Source organism: Ovis aries, chromosome 13 (genome assembly GCF_016772045.2).
Source record: "Ovis aries strain OAR_USU_Benz2616 breed Rambouillet chromosome 13, ARS-UI_Ramb_v3.0, whole genome shotgun sequence".
Classification (NCBI taxonomy): Eukaryota; Metazoa; Chordata; class Mammalia; order Artiodactyla; family Bovidae; genus Ovis; species Ovis aries.
Window position 1 is genome coordinate 9,986,674 of NC_056066.1, and position 20,195 is coordinate 10,006,868.

Below are 20,195 nucleotides of genomic sequence, written 5' to 3' on the forward strand. Positions count from 1 at the left end.
TCGCTTTAGTTTTAACTTCCAGGCATTTTTATAAGACAGTATAGTATGGAAAGCTCTTTAAACCACAATTAAAACAATCCCAAGTGTTTTTTTTAGGCTCCATCTGATTAATAATCAACTGAGCTCCCGACAAATGTCTATGGTCTGGATGGTGTCAAGGAGGGGTTTGAGGTAGAGGCCAAAAAAAAAAAAAAAAAATCAAAAGGAATTCTCTTAAGTGTGAATGGAAGGAGATCGGCTGAACAATCCTTATTGTTACCAACGGAGGGCTTTACAAGACACTAAAAAACACGTTTTTCTAACAGCAGTAATAAAATCATTAAAATCATAATTACTGTTAGCATCTACTGAGTATTTACTATTAACTAGAACTGTGTTAAACAGTTCAACTGTGTCATTTCATTTAATCCTCATGGCCCTCCCCATGAGGCAAGAAGCATTATTCACCCAATTTATCAGATAAGAGGCCCAACGCGGAGAGCGTGGGTAACATGTAAGAGTTTAAAAAAATGGGAAGTGCTAAGAGCCAGGATTCAAACTCAGGGGAACTGAGAAAGCCCACGTATATCACCACTGCACTGCTAGCATGACCTTTATGTATTAATTTACATATTTTTAACTTTTTATTGGAGTATAGTTGATTTACAAAGCGGTGTAAGTTTCAGGTATCCAGCAAAGTGATTCAGTTACACACACACACATCCACCCTTGTATTTTATTTCTTTAATTAGAGTTGATTTACAATACTGTCTTAGTTTCAGGTATACAAAGTGATCCAGTTACAAATATTTTTCAGATTCTTTTTTATTATAGGTTATTACAAGCTACTGAATATAGTTCTCTGAGTATGGAGTAAGTTCTTACTGTCTGTTTTATATACGATGGGGGGAATCTGATAATCCCGAATTCCCAATTTATCCTCTTATCTTTTCCCTCTAAGTAATGGTAAGTTTGTTTTCTGTGTCTGTGAGTCTGTTTCTATTCTGTATACAGATTCATCTGTATTATTTTTTAGATTCCACATGTAAGTGATATCATACCGTACTGGTCTTTCTCTGACTGGCCTCACTCTGTAGCTTTCAAGACATTTTAAAGTAAATCTGTCCACCTGAGATAAACTGAGCTAATAAACACCTCAGCACACACAGAATAGATGGAGACCCCACGATTATTAAATTTACTTATTTGACCACAAAGACAACAGGGGCAACAAGCTCCCTCTCCCTCTGGCAGGAAGGGGTCCTGGGCCCTTGGCGTCTCAGCCAGGCAGAGCATGAAAGGCCCAGCTTTGCTACGGGTGTGAAAGGCAGGTCTCTGGGAGACACGGAGGTGTGGGACTTGCCTCAGATGGCGCCTTTCATCCAGCTGACACTGCAAACATCCCAGCACGATACGAAGTTACCAGAGCCTTTTGGAGTGTCTTAGTTTTTCACTGCACAGCTGGTTACCCAAGATAAAACCATTCATTTTGTCGCAGTGGTACACCTTTCTTTAGCTATCCTTGGTGTCAAAAACCATAGTGGAAATTCCTAATGCAAAAAAAGTTGCTTGAAGCACAGGCTCATAAATCCTTTAAAGAAAAAAAATCACTGCCTTCATATTTAACAGGTATATGAATACTGTACAGACCAGTGACCTGGGAGAAAATGGATCTTATCGGGCAACTCACCTAAATCCAGGACAGCCCTTTCCACCCTAGCACGCACACATGTACAAGAAACGGTTCTACTAGATGGTACGCAAAAGCCACTGCCCTGTTTGGGGCCAGACAGTGAAGAATAACTGATCCCTTCTTTGAGAAGAGGATATTCCTCTTCATTGTTTTCTACATCAAGGACTAGAAATATTGTCAGCATTCCCACTAACATCTGGGGCCACAGTTTACTTCAATCTCACTGATTTCACAGTAATTAAATATTAACAGGTGGAGAGAAACACCTGCAGAAATGAATAACTGAAGAATAAGTCAGGAATCCAAAGACATTTGAGCATAACTACAGAGAAAAACCATGAGTATGTGTTTCCACTGAATCACTGTTGTGATGGAATTTTTAGATGCTATGTTTTAGAGTCAACAAGGTTTAAAATGTTGAATTCTCAGGATATACTGCGCAGAGTTCCTGACCTTATCCTAAACTACACTTCTGTTGGGCAGGAAGGAAAGTTAACACAAATTTCTTTCAAATTTATTTTTTTTCAATTTGAAGGTAGTTATATTTTGAATATCGTGAGTTTTATTGTAAATGTGTGCTGCACGGCATCATATCCTGTTTTCTGTGAGAGCTTTTAAATATTTATGGAATTACTGATTTTGGAATCAGTCAGTTTCTCTACATGGGCCAAAGAGTCATCTTAGACTGGGAAGGGGAAGCCAGTGGCACAACATGCTAGGAGGTGACGAAGCAAGAAAGGCTGTAGTGTGGAAGCTCACCTCGCAGGAGAGCAGGATAAACACATGGGATGTGTCAAGCGAGTTTAAACGCACCATAGAGCAGCTCTATTTAGAAATAAAAGGTCAAGGAAAAGTATATAATCAGTAACCTAGACTACATTTCTATACACAAGAAATACCACTTTTTACAATAAGATACAGAGAAGTATTTTCTTCGGATAGCTTTTGCCAAAACAATGTCCAGTGTCAACAAATACACTATTTTCCCAGTGTCAGAGAAATACTATAGTCCAGTCCTCAGCCAAAGGAAGCAGACAGATCACAGGATATGTTTTGAATATTCAGGTTAGAAGCTTCTCTTCCTTACTCAGGCTGTGTCTCCTTCAAAAGGGGCAAATTAAGGAAATTAATAGGAAGAGGCATTAGCATCCACTAGAATAGCTGTCGGCACTGCAGAGGGCATGGAGTGGGCCGATCCCACAGGGAGGCATCAGCATTCTCCCCTAAATGCTCTAATTACAAACCAGATGGTTGAATTCAGTATATGCTGTAACTATGACAAGGTCAGGCCTCAGGACGGCTGGGTGATCTGTTAGCTAAATATCCATGCTTTGCTTTTAAAATAAAGGCAAACCTGAGCTTTTATCAGATTTAACAAAACTAGCAGTTCCCCTGGATAAGGCAATGGCACCCCACTCCAGTACTCTTGCCTGGAAAATCCCATGGATGGAGGAGCCTGGTGGGCTGCAGTCCATGGGGTCGCTAAGAGTCGGACACGACTGAGCGACTTCACTTTCACTTTTCATTTTCCTGCATTGGAGAAGGAAATGGCAACCCACTCCAGTGTTCTTGCCTGGAGAATCCCAGGGACGGGGGAGCCTGGTGGGCTGCCATCTATGGGGTCGCACAGAGTCGGACACAACTGAAGTGACTTAGCATCAGCAGCAGCGGTTCTCCTTTCTTTGTTCCCAGCATAGCACATTATCTCTAACCCTTCCTTTTCAACCACATGTGCCACAGTGATAGTTTTAACTAGGGGTCTCTGCATCAGGCACCTACTGTGACCCCTCAATTTGAAAACTGGGGTCTGGGGCATAGGCAGCAAGGACCTTCTCAAGTATGAGCCACACCACAAGAAACGGGGCACAAAGGCGGCCTGTGTGAGCAGGTGTACCTTATGCAATGTGGCAGAAAGCCAAGACATGCTTGCGTGCCTGTCCAGAAGGGGAAGCCTCCCTGTGCCAAGAAGGGACCTGGGGCTGGCCCCATGCCGCTCAGAAGGCTCCGTACCTGCCGCTGACCCAGATTTGCTAAGGCACGTAGCACACCTGCTCCCGGTACGACCTTTGTTGAGGTTGGGGCCTGACAACTGGCTGACATGCAGAAACAACCCAAACTGTGCCTTACTTTAAAGTGACTTCAGAATACAGCAGGACACAGAAATATGAGTTTTCAAATAAAGGAGTATTTCTGTCCTTTTGCTATATACCTATATATCATCAAGGATAAATGAGCCAGAAAATAACCAACTGTACTAGACATAGATTCGTGTGGAATATCTTGAGGCTAGAAAGACCTTACGGTAAATCCGAATCTCTGATTCTTACTACAAGTAGATTATTTCATCCACATCTGAGATGATTAACATTTGTCTCAAGGTTTGGAAATACTGAACATCTTATGAATGACTCAACTTGAATCATTAAAAATGTCCCCATCTTTCTCTAGTCCAAAGATAAGTTGAATGGCCCATCGTTAACAATGGATAATCCATCGTTAGATGGACGGTTTTAAAAAAGACTAAATAACAGGTTTAGAGTGACTCACTGAGGATGCGGCAGCAGCTGTCACGTGGCTCTCATCACCAAACATGAGTCTAGGAGCAGCAAAGCAAGGAGGGAAAAACAGGTGATCCTTCTCCTGGTTCTGTAGTGTCTTTAATGACCCATGAAAAGTGCCACTCATCAGTCAGTTGCTGACTTCTCAAACCGTGCTAAATTCTCAGGTCCAGGAGAAACTAAAGTGGGGCCTAGCGAGGACTCTATCACCATGCTTCTGTGTTTCTGTAGAGTATACTGTTTAATCTGCCAACTAAAGGAGCAACTCGGAGCACACAAGGTTATCTGTACTGTATGCCACAATGGTTATATCCCAGCTTTTCTTCTGTAAGAGCTAAAATGCAGAGAGCAAAAAGGAGATGTAAAGCATCCCAAGAAACAATGGAATTGCTGCGAAACTTGTAAGGCAATTCTTCAAAAAATAAAACGTATAAAAAGAGACATAATCTTTAATGTCTAGAATTCCAAGGAAAAAGTATACAAGTCAGGAAAAACATTAGCAGTTCTTCCAATTAATCATTCATGCCTATGAAAAGACAAATCAAGAAAAATATGTATACAGGAACTGTCAAGAAGAACCATGACCAGGAGATGACTCTGGCAAGAATATCCGTCCCAGAGTCAGGTCTGGGTTTGAGTTCCAGTTCTCAATCAAGTGATCCTTTCAGACATGAACTGGAAATTGACACTCTCCCAATCCCAGCAGATCACAGTGGGGCTCCAAAGGAATAGCACGTAGGAAAGAACTCACTAGGCTATAAATCACCATATAAAGGGTGGTCGGGACTGTTACCACGATGATCCACTGCATCTTCAGCAACGAGCGATTTTAATGAGATGACGAAACGACGTGAGCGCCGATTTGTAACAGACTCTTTCCTTCTTACTAACTCGATTATTCAGTTTCATTTCTTATAAAGGAGTTTAAAAAAAAATTACAAGAGTGCATCCTTAATAAATGACTGGATGTCGGTAGCTCGGAATCTGTGTTATGTAGGAACCAGTAGGGGGACTAAAGAACATCGGCCGTAGAAGAAGAAAAACCAGAGGAGGTGAGAGCGGGCACTGTGTCCTTGGAAGGCTGTTGGTGTAATACAATTGTGGAACAGACCTGCTCCATTCTGCCACAGAGCGGCCACCGATGGAGGGACTGCAGACAGAGGTCACAATAAGGCGGATTATGGGAGGAACGGTCTAACAGTGAGAAAAAGTGAAAGGCACTCAGTCGTGTCTGACTCTTTGTGAACCCATGGATTGTAACCCGCCAGGCTCCTCCATCCGTGGGATTCTCCAGGCAAGAACTCTGGAGTGGGTAGCCATCCCATCCCTCGGGGGATCTTCCCAACCCAGGGATTGAAACTGGTCTCCTACATTACAGGTGGAGTCTTTACCATCTAAGCCACCAGGGAAGCCCCTAACAGTGAGAGCAGATCCCAGTGAACAAACTGCTTCAGAGGCAGGCGAAAATCAGCCCATGGAGGGGTTAAGCAAAGACTGAATTGGGAAATATGTTCAACTGATGACAGGGACTCAACACTTCCATCACGGAGAGGTCCTACAAGTTCTACCTGAATTTATCTCCAAGAGAACCTTGCGGCACGGCTGAATGCATCTGTGTGTGGTCCCAGTTCTCTCTCTTGTAGCCAGAGGAGGAAGAGGGGGAAGACACTCTTGCCACGGCTTCCTGGTGAATGGAGCATGCTCTTCCTTGCCCCTGGCTTTGGATGTGGGTGTGTGACCTGTGTTGGCCAACGGGGTGCTGACAGACACGATGCATGGCTGTCTTTTCTACCGGTCCCCCTACTGGTGCTATCATCAACTTCATGGCCACTGCCCCTTCCACACAGACCCCAAAGTGAGACAGGTGGTACAGACCAGCCCTAGCTGAGCTACAGATGACCCTGGCCAAGCAGAGATGCCTCGGTTCAACTACAAACTAGTGATGAGAAATAAAAGCTTTCTTTTTTTGGAAGTCACTAAAATTTTGAGGGTTGCCTGATACTTGGCAACAGCTGACTGATATAACATCCATCACAAAAGGTATGTTAAGGAAGGAAGCAGTATTAACTAAAAAGTGAGCAGCGGAGGCTGTGTAACTCAATCAGCAAAATGACCTCATTAGAAACTAGTCTGCCCAACAAGACCACTTGACTATCTAAGAAGTATTAATAAAAGTGCTCTAATCTAGTTATCATTCAGAACTTTAATCCATCTAGGAAAAAGAATGTAAATAAAAATTACTGTAATTACTACTGCTGGAAGGCATAAGCATTCTCTCCAAAGGATGCATGCACATTTTTTTAAAGTAATGAGAATGGGGAGACAAACTGTTTTGAAGTGTTTTTCAACAAAGACTAAATAAATTCACCCTGCCATCCACAAGTCTGCACAACAGGCAGCTGTGAGCAAAATGGATTTTAATCAAATTCAGATGAAGCTGCTATTTCAAAAGGACTCAGAGAGGTATTGTCTAGGACACAGTAACAAGCTCTGCAATGTTAAGTGTTTATGCTTACAGTATGATAATGCAAAGTACCACATAATGAAGTATGGATGAGCCTTTTCCGTTTCTGATAGAGAAGCTCATTACCACTGAGAAGATGGTACCTCAGGCTGGATGCCAAAGCTGCCACACCTGCTCCCCTGCAGCAGCATCCCAGGCTCAGAACCCCGGAAAAGGAACCTGTGAGCCAGAGAGAGGCCCTAAGATCAAAGCCATGGACGATAAGGGGGGCACACGTCCCTCCACTGGCTTCTCCTGGCCTCCTGACACCCTTAACAGTCAATTCATGATGGTAAATCAGATCCTCACATCAGGACCACATTTGATCTCAAGGTGAAATGTATGCTTAGGTGAAACGAAGTGACAGGTGGAATCTGAATTGCCCGGAGGCTGCTTCTGTTTCGTAGCCATAGCCCTCATTTCAGGCTACGTGGCTCACCGAGCAGACTTTTGTCGTAGCTGATAATGTGACCTCTATGCAGCACTCACGTCGCTGCACGCTCCGTCTATGGACAACATTAAAGAGCATAACTTACAGCATGGTGGAGTCCTGCTTCTTTACCTGTGAGGATGAGCAGGTCTGTCTAAGGCGTATCACTCTGCTAAATGGACCGCCTATGTATTACTTCCTCCCCAACCACGCTATCCTTCTCTGGGATCTTACACTCTGCTCTCTCTGCTCCTCATGATCATTCACTCTGTTCTCATAAAGAAAATACTCGATTAAAATCCAGAGAAATATTGTTGGTAAGATATCAGAAGACTTCTCTGGTTCGTTTTGGAAGTTTTTTCTGTGATAGAAGATCCACCCGCCAAGCAGACAACAAACATTTTTTTTTTTTAAGCACTTAATTAGTTGTTGTTGTTGTTCAGTCACTCAGTCGTGTCAACAAACTAATTCTAATGACGTCTTTATCACAGACTCAAAAGTCTTCACGTGTAAGGCAAAAGGGTGTGAATGCGTATTCATGTGTAAGAGTGTGTGTGCCTGTGTGTGTCGGCGGGGGGAAGGGGTTATGGAAGGGTTAAAAACAAACTCCACAGGAAAAGGGAAAAAACATAGGAATTCCACTTTCTCCAGAAAGATAAAAGACCTCGCTTGGCTACCACCAGCCAGGCTGCAGCCAGCAGTGTGGACCCTGACACAGCCTCCTAGGTCCTGCCTCTCCCCACTCCTTCCCTCAGAATCTGGGGAGAGGAAAACCAACGCTGGAAACGCAGGGCAAGTTCAGCAGCTTGTAGTCAGCTCTGATGGGGAAGAGGGAGGAGCTGTGCTTCCTGGCCAGAGGCAAGGGGTCAGTCTCTGGACGGATCAGCTTGGCACTGGCCCACTCAATGAGGAAAAGAAATGAAGTGTGGGGCTACATCACTTCTACTGTCTGTGATGCAAAGACCTGACCAGAATAGAAAGTGGCCCTTGCAGGCCAGGCCGAGAGCTGCGGATGTGTGGCAGAGCAGCTGCCAGCTGAAGCAAAAGAGCAGAGAAAGGGTGATGGGAGGGGGCCTCCTTCCTCCTGAGACTCTGGAAGCTAGGAGAACACTCGAACTTGAAAACAGGAGAAGAGAAGCATAGCAACCCAGGGTCAGATGCCGGAAAACATAAACACAAAACGTGCAAGCCGCCTCATAGGAATGTTGACCAGAGATGGGTGCACAGGAAGGGGTCCACCAGAGGAGAGGCTCTGAAGAGCCGGCTCTAAGCCACTTATGCAAGAGGAGGGCAGCTGGATGGTACCCGGAGCGGAGAGGAGCCGACCCAGGCTGACATGGCGTGAGCTCCCCCAGGAAGCAGGGAACGCAGGGCCCTGTGGTTAGAGGTTGAGAAGGATGTGCAGGCTGAGAGGAAGCTGGGGGGTGGCAGGCAAGCGCCAGATGCCTTCAGGGTGGCCTCCATCTGATGAGACAGCCGCAGCAGCAGACATTTACCCAAAGCTTAAGGGCCTTTCTAGCAGAGAAACGCGGAAGCTCAGAGAAAGGACTGGAACGTGGGGCCACATGACCCAGCGGGAAGAACAGTCAAAACTGAGCTGACGAGGGAGGAACTGAACCACAGGATGGAAAGGAAGGGCTGGGAGCCTGAGCGGAGGACGACAAAGGCGATGCCCTGAAGGAGACCCAGCAGGGCACGGCACTGCCTCCATCCCACGTGTTATGGGAGGGGGCAGGCATTGCAAACCCTCGGGGCCCCTGGGGAAGGCTGGCGGAAGCCTTCACTATGGGGCTCTGAGACAGAGATGTCCTAACCTCAGCCAGCGGAGGACGCTGGGAAGGGAGCTGCCAGACCAGACACCTGCTCAGGCAGCTCATGTCCACCTGCTTGCGTCTGGCAGAAACCCGACAGACGCCAAGGTACCTGACCACAAGTCAACACACCCCTATGTGCTTCCAGCACCTCACAATGAGGCGGATCCGATTTACAAGGCTGACATTCCGGAAAGTGAGGCACGGTGGTGAGAAAGGTATTTTATCAGTGCTCAGCTATTGTTTGTTTTTATTTCAAGGGAGATATTCAAATTTTTTACGTTTCCAATTTAGAGAGGTCTGCATTTTTCCAGTTTCAAATCAGTTAGCCACACTGAGCTATTCATAGCCCTGGACAGTTGTCATCGTGTTTATTCTACCAACAGTCTAAGAAACCATGCAGAGTACTGTTACGAGCCTCCTCCCTAGAGCCTCGTCAAGTGTGAGGTCAGCCACAGAGCCTCGTCCCGCGAGCTGAAGGTCAGTTTCCAGACCTCAGGGACCACATCCCTGCCGTCCTGCAGATCCAAGGTGCTGGTGCACGGCTGAACCTTCCGGGCTTCCTGAGGGCGCCGGGAGGCACTGCTTCCTGAATCTGACTGGCGTCTGAGGTTTTGGAGGAAGACGAGTTCGAGGGTGAATGATGTCTTTGTCTCTGGAATGACGAGGCACCTGAATTCACTTAAGGCTCGGCATCTGACCACATCAAACCGCGTTCCTGGGGGCGGAGAGCTCAGGGCGGGGCTGCGAGGATGGAACACGCGGTCTTCCCTCACCAGGGCCACGTGGGTGTTCAGAAGGACAAGTGACTGACAGGGATCTCGGCCAGAGTCACCCCCGACTCTGACCGTCGTGTAGAGCAAGAGCTGAGCCTCCGCCAGAGACGGGGCGCTGGCGCCCAGGTTCCCGTGAAGGAAGTAGATCAGGTCCACCAGGGTATTCTGGAACCTGGATGATAACCGGACTCCGTTTGCCAAAACTAAGTCAGGGATTTCTGCCTTCCAGTCAAGGGAGAGCTGGACCAGATCTTCCCGGAACAAGGGATGCTCGGCACAGGCGGTGGCCTCGGATGCAGACGCAAGGACACACAGGAGGTCCCGGCATATCTGCTGGCAGAGGTTCTTGTTGTAAGTAAACACGGTGAGCAGCAGATTCTCTGCAGAGCCCAGGAGCCGAACGCTCTGCCCACCGAAGCCAACCTGAATCTCCTGGAGCCCAGAGAGGGGCAGGGCGTGAAACACGCCCACGGAGCCCGGGGAGTCCAGAACCAGGGCGTACAGTGCAGAGCCGAACAGGAGCAAGCATGCGGGCCGGGGCGCTGGCTCCGCGCAGTTGGCCACCGCCAGCCAGTACACGCCTCGGGGTACATCCGTGTTGCCCCAGAGTTCTGGTAGGGAACCGGCCACCAGCTCAAGGAAGTCTGTTAAGGGGCATTCTTGAAGTTTCAGCATTTGGTCTGAGAATTGCACAAGGGTCTGCTTAAACACGGAGCCCCTTCTGGCACCTTCCAGTTCCAGGCAGGAGACAGAGCCCAGTGAGGATCCTGGGAACTCAGTGGCTGCGGGGCCAGCGGGCCAGCCCAGGGCTCGGTAGGGCACCAGGTTCCCTGCCCACCCCACAGCCCCTGCCTCATCCCTGCTGCCAACCTGACCTTCCTTGGGGAGAGAAAGAGCTTCTGCTGCTGCCCCACCTATCTCCAGCAGCCTGTGCAGGGGTGACAGCTTCAGAATCAGCAGCCTCGTGAGGAAGGTCGCTGCCTGCGATGCGAGCTGGCTGGGGTCGCACAGGCTGCCCACGAGCCGGGCTTGGCCAATGGCCTCTGTGCCTGCCCGCAGCAGGTGGCTCCTGGTGTCTTTGTAGAAGTCTGAGACCCACTGGTAAACGAACCCCAACCCACGGCTTCCCTCTGGCTCGACAGTCATCAGGGACTCCGGAGAGCTCACCGCTCCAGCTGCTGCCTCCTCCCAGCGGAGCTTGGAGGCCAGTGCTGCTGGGGGGACACTGGCCCGGGGGACCCTTTCAGAGACGAAGCAGAGGAGCTGGCTCTGCCTGGTCTGCTCGCCCCTGCCGTCCACGGACACTTCCTGGGATGTGTGCTGCAGCCAAGTCCAGCTGGACGTGAGCCCCGGGCTGGGTCCACCTTGAGGACTCATCGGCTTGCTGAGGCTTTCTGACTCACCATGAAAATGTCCCGCACCACTGGTGCTGCTTTTGCTAAGAGGAAAGGTTTCAGTGAGATCGAGGCGTTCTGGCCGAGAGTCGCCTCTGTTACAATTACAACTACTGCTGTATGACGACTCGTCCTCCAAGGGCCAAGCCCCTCGCTGGTTTGCTCCCCAGCCTGGCGCTGAGCAGCAGGCAGACGGGCTGGGGATGCTTCGGGTCACGGGCGGGCTCCAGTGGTGATTCTGGTCCACCTCCCCCCTCTCCTCTCGGCCGGGGGCATCAGTGACGTCTCTGGGCAGCAATGGGGCAGGACAGCTCTTCTGTCAAAAACAGGTGAAAGGGAGCTGTGGCATCTTTTGCGATTCTTTTTGCGTGAATGAAGATTCCTGTGGTCATTGGTTTTATCATGTGGATTAATGCAGAGGTTCAATCGATAACCAAAGCCATTCGTGTTGATTGACTCATGATTTCAGAATAGAGGATCTGATTCACACACAGAGCATCAATTTCCATATTTCATATCTTATAGATTGCCAAGTATTTTGACAGAAATATGTTAGATGGAAGTGACCCACAGTATCCATTTCTTGGTCTAATATTCTACTCTTAAAAATAAAAAAAAGACAGAATTCTAAGGCCTTTGATTCAATTTTCCAGGGGGCAAATTTAGTTGTGAAAATAAGTCCTCGAGTAAACGTCCAAAATGGAAGAGCAGCCGGGGGCATACTTAACGTGAATGAGAAACTGACAAGTATTCCAACCTCACGTGTGTTTCTCTGGCCTCTCGGTTTGTTTCATGGGAACCCTCACATCTGCCCTGGTTAGAGCACCATTATGGTGTTTGCAAACCAGGACCACAAAAGGCTCATGGCCAGCCTGCTACAGGCTAGACATGTGGATACAAAGAAGTGAAAGGCAACGTCCTTTTCTTCACAAGGTCATCTCCTGAGGAGTCGGACGTTCAGAGGAAGACAGCGTTATTCCCGGAAGGGTCGGACGGGGGGTGAGATGGTCCGTCTCCCGCAGGACATCCACCCCTCTGTTGCTCATTCTGTCCCGTGACGTAAGATTTCTACCACCTCCTAGTTTTGCTTTTTTTAAAATTTTTTAATTTAGGGGTGTATTGGAAGGACAAGTCCCTCAGTGGAGGAAAAGACAAGAAAAGCCTTACAAGTCGTATGCCCAAATAAACCCTGATCTGACAAGCCACTGGAGACATAAGCTACCCAACCAGGAGTGCTTCATCTGAGCCACTGCCAGCACGGTCCATAAACAGGCAGGGTCCCTAACACGTTGGGAAGTACTCGGGTTCATCTCCAAACCCCCTCTCTGATTCTGATTCTATCATTCAGCCTCTTAAACGCAGATGAAGAGAAAGGATACTGTTACAAATGAAAAACTGGGCAGAGGGTCTCTACCACAGCTACACACACTCAAATAAAGTCAGAGCAGTTTGCAACCGGCAGGATTCCGTTTAATTTTTAAGTCATATGATAGCTTGCCTTGCCTATTAGCCATTAATCTCACTGGGACTTCGAAATTCTAATTATGCAACTAAAGATTAAGAAAATTTAATCACACAAGCATGCCGTAATTTAAGGCGACCCTATCAATCTGAAAAGTCATTACCTACCTCATATTTTAGCTTACGTTGAATGGTACCATTGTGGAGTTTCTCATTATCCTGAAATGAAAATAAAAGCCCTCTATATTAAATTACATCATGTTCACATAGAGGGAAAAAAAGCTGATTTGATTAGAATATTTATGAGAACAAAATTCTAAAGAAACATACTTGTCATTCAACAATGACCTTTCTTGAAGAGTTTATATTTCCAAGGTAAACGTGACTGTATGGATCCATCTGCCTATAAATGGAACTGAACCATTTATTCCTAACCTTAAAAATCACAGCATAACATTAAAGGCAAGATTTCCTTAGGATACTTCTTAATTTATAGGATAGGAAGGAAATGACTTCATTTTGATAAAAATCAACAAGTCACATGTATGTAACTTCTCAAAGGCAAAACTGTATTTCTACTTGGGATAATTTAGCACTTGGATTAAATACTTAGGAAACTGATTATATTTTTGGAGAGAACAGAAAGGTGTTATGTGTAGAATTTTTGTAAACTGAGGTAAATGAAACATTTTAGGAAACTTCATATTCACTTATGAATTTCCCCTATAAGTCCAAAGTGTTCAAATAAAGTTACTCCTGAAATAAGACTATCTGTAAACAAGCTCCACCCAAGTAATATTTAATTATTTGACAACACTTTATATCTCAATTTTCCCACTGAAAAACTGTAAATAAAAGATCACCACCCCCAGCTCCTTAATGGAAAGTCATCTTGAAAACAACTGCCCGGACCGCCAGCTCCTTCGCTCACCTTCACCGTGTCCGCAGGTTCACTGCGGCCATCACCAACCACGCGGTGCAGACCCTGAAGGCGTCTCTGGACTTCCTCTTCAATGTACGCATTGATCCTGAAAGCCAAGAAGATGGGAGTCCATGATCCCGTCTAACCACACAGCGCATCCTGAGATCCTGCTTACCACACCCTTGGCAACCAGAAACCTTCTTTTTCTAAATGCTAAACATAGTTAACTCAGAGCCTCCAACTTTTGCCTTCTTTCTAAGAAATGTGACATCACGTGTTCACTATCTAGGGTTTTCCTCCAATAAGAGAGGCCTGGACAAATTACCGAATCCTGGGAACAGAAGGGAGACTCAGTTATCCCATGCAAATTCCCTCTGATGTCCCAGGCAGAACTCCTGCTGCGGGCCAAAGGAGAGTCAGAGACCCTCCACGGTCTCAGGACGGACTCTGAGACCCAGCACTTCACTCACCAAGCCTCGGTTTCCTCACACACATACTGAATTCACAAAACGCAAAGTCATCTCAGAGGAGTAAAAGGAAAGACAAAGAGGCAGGTGCAGCCTCCACAGATCTCCCCACTGGACGGCACGCTGTCTCACCTGGTTCCTTCTGTCTCTTCGCTGCACCTGGCCCTGAGACCGTGTGTTTTACAGGTCTCTACCTTCCAAAAGGCCCGGCCAAGGGCCGCAACAGTGGAAGCCAGAAACAGCTGACTTTTCAGGCAGCTGCCAACCAAACATCTGGCACGCCATACAATACATCAGGGAAACTATATAAACTGCAGCCATCCACCCAGAAGAACCAGGGAGAACAGAGGATTTGGGGCCCATCAAAATCTTTCCAGTGACTCAGGCCGCCCAAAGGCAAGGATTTCTCAGTTCTAGGCTCCCGGCCCTGGGTCTACAAACATTGAATTACACAGATTGTTTTAAATGTTTACATCTTAGCACACTAAAAAATTGAAAATCTGGTTTCATCTAAGTCTACACATAATTCTAGAAACATTTCTGTACTACTGACCATGGCTAAATGACTTTCTGATATGCTGGGTAAAGAGATTGATATTATAGGTAAAACAGCCCAAAAGAATGGTACAACGGTAATAGAATACAGTATTTACATTTCAGTATTTCAGTAAAGAAAATCATATGTAACTGAATATGAGTCAAGGCCTCCTATAAACAAAACCTCTCTCTGAACCTTTACTTAAATTTTAAGCGCCACAGAGGACGACAACTTAGGTTTAAAGGACCTCAGAGTGCCGTTCTGAGCACATTTTGATACCTGAATAGCTATCTGCTAGTACCCAGGGCTCTGGACAGCCTAGTTTGAAATGTCCTCATGGCTTAGATGGAGTGAGGAAAACAGTCTATTTTCTTATAGGCAAAGAATGAATAGGTCGATTTAGCTGAAGGCTCCAAGCCACAGATCAATTCATGATGCCAACCAAGTCGAAAGTCACTTTTCTATAGTAACATCAGGTACGCATTCACGGTCATTCTGAATATATGGTGCGTCTCTGCGGCGTCTATTTGTAACCAATGACTTCTGTAAACTATCAATCAACACAAGATCCATCTTGGTACAATCCAATTAACTCTGGTTTGTTCCTCTAGACCTGGCCTGGCAGTACTCCTTTCTGGTTCTCCGAAACTTTTTATTTTCTTTAAACATTTATTTATTTGGTTGCACCGGGTCTTCGTTGCGGCCTGTGGGATCTTCCTGGCATCGCTCGGGATCTTTCACTGTGGCACACAGATTCCCCTGCTGTGGCATGCAGGCCCAGCTGCTCCATGGCACGTGAGATCTTAGTTCCCCGACCAGGGAGTGAACGAACGTCCCCTGTACTGCAAGGCAGACTCTTAACCACTGGCCCACCAGGGAAGTCCCTCCCTGAACCTTTGAACAATTCTACCTTCTTACACAAACTACTTGCACCAGCATTCTTGATCTGACTGGCCGAGTATCCTGTCTTGAGCCCTATGAAGGACATCTCACCCCACCAGGGGCCAGGCAGCAGCTGATCAAGAAAAATATGTCTTGGGGACAAGTACTGTTCATCATCTTGTATAGAGCCCTTCATATGCAAACCGGCCAGTATAGGGTTCCCGGAGTCATCAAATCACGTCAGAAATAGGCCTGACATCAGTGTGCTGTCTGATACCTCGCATCCATCAGAGGGACCAGGTGAGATTTTTCTGCACTGGATGGGAAGCTGGAAGCAGCAGGCTTTCCCTCTAAGGTCCCACGATGCCCTTTTTGAACACCATCAACCTCACAGATCTTCAGCTTCAACTGCTGGATTTCATGCTCTAACCTACAAAGATGGAAGTTATGTGAATTCACTCGTTAAACAGTATCTCCTGAGCCTCTTCCCTAGAAACCACAGGAGACCCAGACAAAAACTGCCCAAGGAGCTTTACCTTCTGGTAGAAAAGGTACTGCAGACCTATAAGACAATGTATAAGGTGGTAACAAGCCACAGAGAGTTTCAGGACAAACGCCACAGATATCCAGGCGTTAGAGAGAGTTCTACGTCAAGGGCAAAGGTATTCCCACTGTGTCCGGTAAATCCTCAGAAGTACAAATGCAGAATCCTGAGCCCCGATCCTGGCTTCAACATAACTGTTGGTTGTGGACTATACATCATATCCCAACAAGGATGTCTATTTGACAAAAGAGATTTTTGTTTTAAAGAATCTTTTAAAACCACCAATCTAGGAGAACCTTCAAAGTCAAGGCAGTTCTAAACTGAGTCCACACAGGCCAGTGGGAATTTGGCATTTGGAGATGACAGTGAATGGTATTCCAGGTGCATGAACAAAGGGACTAAGCCACAAAAACCAGGAATCTGTGCTGGCTAAGGCAGAGGGCGTGGAAAAGGGAAATAGGTGAGAGAGACCTAGGAAAACAGGCTCAGCATCTACAGAAATTAATATAAACCGTAAGCTCTGGAACCAAACATTTATTTCCAAAGGCAGACGATACAGCTAATGTAAGGTCAAGTATGTATGAGGCTGGTCTCCCACTGGCCCGGGCGTGACTGAATTCAGAGCCATCAGGCCAAAGAGCCAAGCTTGCCAGTCAGTGTGTCCCAAGGAACACTAGCCCGCTTACTGTTATGAGACTTGGATCTCAGCTGGTGTCGAGATGCAACCCTGCCACTTTCCAAGTGCCTGACGCTTGTCCCCTATGGTTATGTAACCATCAAGGAGGAAAGAAGAAGAAAATGACCTAGCTCATAAAGCAAGCTGGCAGAGAAAGACAAACGCAGTGCAGTGTTGGTCCAATCTGGCTCCATGTGAATCTGGTATTTTGCACTTTGGAAATTCACAAGTGGTCAGGTCAGGGTGCACGGCAGACCCTGGCTCGGTTGGGAGAGCCCAGAGAAATAATAAGACACAAAACCAAGACCCCCAGAAAGCTACAGGACTGTCACAGCCACAGCAAAGCGCTGAGAATCTGCCGGCCTCAATCAGGGCTTTGCAAAATCTACTCCACCAAAACACACGAAGCTGAAAGCCTCCTCCGCCCAGCTTCCAGGGAAATGCTGACACTGGGACATCACTAAAGTGTATCTGCTAGAATCTAGTATTGACAGTAAAGGGCCAGGGAGCAAGGCCGGCTGGCAGAAGCCAGGGACGGCAGGCTTCAAGCCCTGCTGCCTTCTCGCTGTGAAGCTCAGGGCACAAACTGAGAGCACGCCTCCTCTGCTTTGCCTTTCCTGGGGCTGCAGCTTTGTCCAGCAATTTCACTGACATAACATACTTGCGATCACTGTCTTAAGCCTCAGACCTACTTCTCTGAAGCCACAGCATCGTGGTTTTTGATTGTTTCATCTGTCACTGTTGTGCCTGAGGGAATCACCAGGGAGCTTGGTAAAGAGAATCGCTTAAGCAGATGGTTGGAAAGCAGGCTGTCCTGACCCTGATGATGGCTCCAGCAACACCTCACGGTAGGTCTTGCCTTGTCACCAGCATGGATCTCAAGCCTCTGCCCATGTCAAGCTGGGCTCCGAGAAGCCAGCAGGTGGCTTCTGCTGCAGCCCCTAGAAAGGTGTGCGAGGCAGGGGGAGGACTTCAGGGCAGCAGGGAGCCTTCCAGCCCCCTGTACCGGGGCTTCAGTTAAGATCCCAATAGACCAAAAAAAAAAAAAAAAAAAAAGATCCCAATAGACCAAAGGGTCTGGAATTACTAAAGAAAAGGTCCACGTCCTCCTCATAAGGGTAAGGACAAACACTGCGGCTCCAAGATGGAAGAGCCTATCCATGGCAAGCAGGGCAGGAAGGGGCTGGGCAGGGGACGAAGCCCCCTTGCAGAACACCAAATCCAGAGACGTTTGCAAACCAGGTGGCTGCCAGTCTCGCTGAGAGTCTTGGCATCACACCTACAGGGTTAGCAGAAAAGCACCCTCCAGTGTGCGTATTTATTTGTTTTGAGGCCCTACCTCCAGGAAGCATGGTGACAGTTAAGAGGTGGTGAAAAAGAAACACTCTTCTTTAACCATGAAAATAGCGCTGGCTCCTAGCTCACAACCTCCAAAGTAGTATCAGTAAATCATCACCAAATGAGCCTGAAGAGACCTGTGTTCAGAACATCTGGAGAGCTTTATTTTTAAATTCAGAATCCTGAAATCACCCATCAAACTCTAAGAACCCCCCCCCCACCCCCCGGGAACGGGGGGGTGGGGGGGGGGGGGTCTTTTCAGTTCGCTGCCAGGAGTGGAAATCAGTGTCTACACAACCTGTGAACTCAGGAGCGACCCTTCACCGGAGTCATCCTCACGGAGATGTTGAGGTGTGGGCAGGAGGGGGTGGTGAGCGGTGGAGATCAAGAAAAAAGAACGGGGGAGGGCGGGGAAATCGGGCTGGAAGTCTTTTCAGTATTCCGTATTTATTAAAATATTACACACACGATCAGAGGTCACTGAGCTAACAGACCAGGACTTGGTTTTTGTGTGTTTTTTTTTCAACTTTAGGATGGTGATTTAAAACAAGAATTCTAAGGAAAAAGAAAATAAGGCTTAGCCATTAACTGATGTATCAGTCAGAGATACAGCACTCAAGGGGAGAAACCAAGCCATCAACCTAAAGCCCGGGGGCCCGGAAGGCATGGCCGGTGCTCCCTGGGCCGCGCTCACCTCTCCCGGTCCTTCTCCAGGGCTTCCTTCCCAGCCTGCTCGCTGCCAGCGGCCCGGGCGCAGCGCCTCTGCAGCGCGGAGTGCCTCCTCTCCAGCCGGGCCACCGCGTGCTCCAGCGCCTCTCGCTGCTGCTGCTCTCTGGACTCCAGGATCTCCTTCTCCTTCCGCCTCACCTTCTCCTCTTGCCGGGCCACGTTGGCCGTGAACTCGAAGGTGGCCTGCAGCTTCTGCAGCTGGCTGGCGCTGGCCTGGTACTGCGCGAGCTGCTCTTCCTTTTCTTCCATCTCTTTCTCCACTAGGTACAAAGTGTTGTCCAGGTCGAGAGGACCTCGATCGAGGATCTCACGGACTCTCTGCTTCTCCTCCGACAGCCTGGGCAAATGCTGCTGCAGGAGGTCCTGGAGCTGACGCTTCTTACACTGCAGCCTGCCCTCTGCCGGCTGCGTCCGCTCCACCGCTCCGGCCGCCCAGAGGATGTCGGCGCCACCCTCCTCCTCCTTTTCCGACCCCCTCAATTCTTCCTGGCTGCCAGACGGTACGCGCTCGCGGAGGAATTCCCAGTCCTCCTCCACCTCCCGTTTCAGGAGGTCCTTCTGCTGCGCCAGGTCCTTCTCCATGTTGGCCAGCGTGGCCAGCTGCCTTCGCTTGAACTCTAAGAACCGCTGCTGCGCCTGCTCGAGCTCCGGGCTGTCGCCGCCCCCCTCGGCCCCGGCCTCCCTGGCACGCAGGAGGGCGGCGCGGATGCCCTCCAGGTGCCGGCGCTCCTCGGCTGCGCGCTGCACCTCCCCATGCTGCGGCGGCCGCAGCAGCTGCTGCTTCGCACGGAGCTGCGCCTCCAGCTGCGCCACACGCAAGACCTGCTCCCGCTCCTGCTCCTCCAGCCGCTGCTTCTCCTGCTCTAGCTTGGCGTACTGCTCCTCCTTTTCCCTCTTGAGTCGCTCCAGCTCCTGAAATATCTGCACCTTCTCAGCCTTTTCGTGGCTGTTGAGTTCCTGCAGCCGCTGGAGCTCCTCCTGGACACGCAGGAAGCGTTCCTCCTCCCGCTGCTGCTTCTGCAGCTCCGTCTCCTGCTGCTCCCGCTGTCTCGCCTCCTCGAAGCGCTCCTTCTCGGCCAGCAGGTCCCTGAGCGTGCTCTCCAGGTGCGAGCTGCGCCGTTTGAGGCTCTCCTCCTGCTTTCGGATCTGCTGCTGCGCCATCTCCGTCTCCTGGCGCTGCGTCTCCACCTCCTGCTGCATCCGCTCCAGCGCCGCCTTGTCGGATTTCTGCTTCTCCTCCATCTCTTCTATGAGTTTTCTGAAACGTAAAGCAGTGATGGATCATTATTTGATCACTAGCTCCACATGCTGCTCTGACTTCTCCCTGAACTGATGATACATCCTGGAAATGGAAGTACACTGCACACCCTTCACTAAAGTTTTAAAAAAGACAGAGAACAACATTTTCCTTTTAATATCCAGTGGCCTGCTGTTTAATTTTTTTACTCTGTAACTGTCCAACATATCATTTGCCTAATCTTCTCAAGTAGCCTC

At 48.2% G+C, this 20,195-nt stretch overlaps 1 protein-coding gene across 6 annotated transcripts in view; it reads right to left on the reverse strand.

The window, feature by feature from the left end:
* The window catches only part of KIF16B (kinesin family member 16B), a 300,304-nt gene that overhangs the window by 80,528 nt on the left and 199,581 nt on the right, over window positions 1-20,195 (reverse strand). For 5 of the 6 annotated variants that reach the window (XM_027976491.3, XM_027976490.3, XM_042230295.2 and 2 more), the window contains 5 exons: window positions 18,667-19,959; window positions 15,692-15,844; window positions 13,537-13,633; window positions 12,774-12,824; window positions 702-11,460 (listed from right to left, as the gene is read on the reverse strand). In XM_027976491.3, coding sequence (XP_027832292.2) covers window positions 9,400-11,460; window positions 12,774-12,824; window positions 13,537-13,633; window positions 15,692-15,844; window positions 18,667-19,959 — 3,655 coding nt within the window. In that variant the 3' untranslated portion in view covers window positions 702-9,399. Of the gene's footprint in view, window positions 1-701; window positions 11,461-12,773; window positions 12,825-13,536; window positions 13,634-15,691; window positions 15,845-18,666; window positions 19,960-20,195 lie in introns of those variants that run through there. The other variant, XM_012188149.5, reaches the window with a different exon arrangement.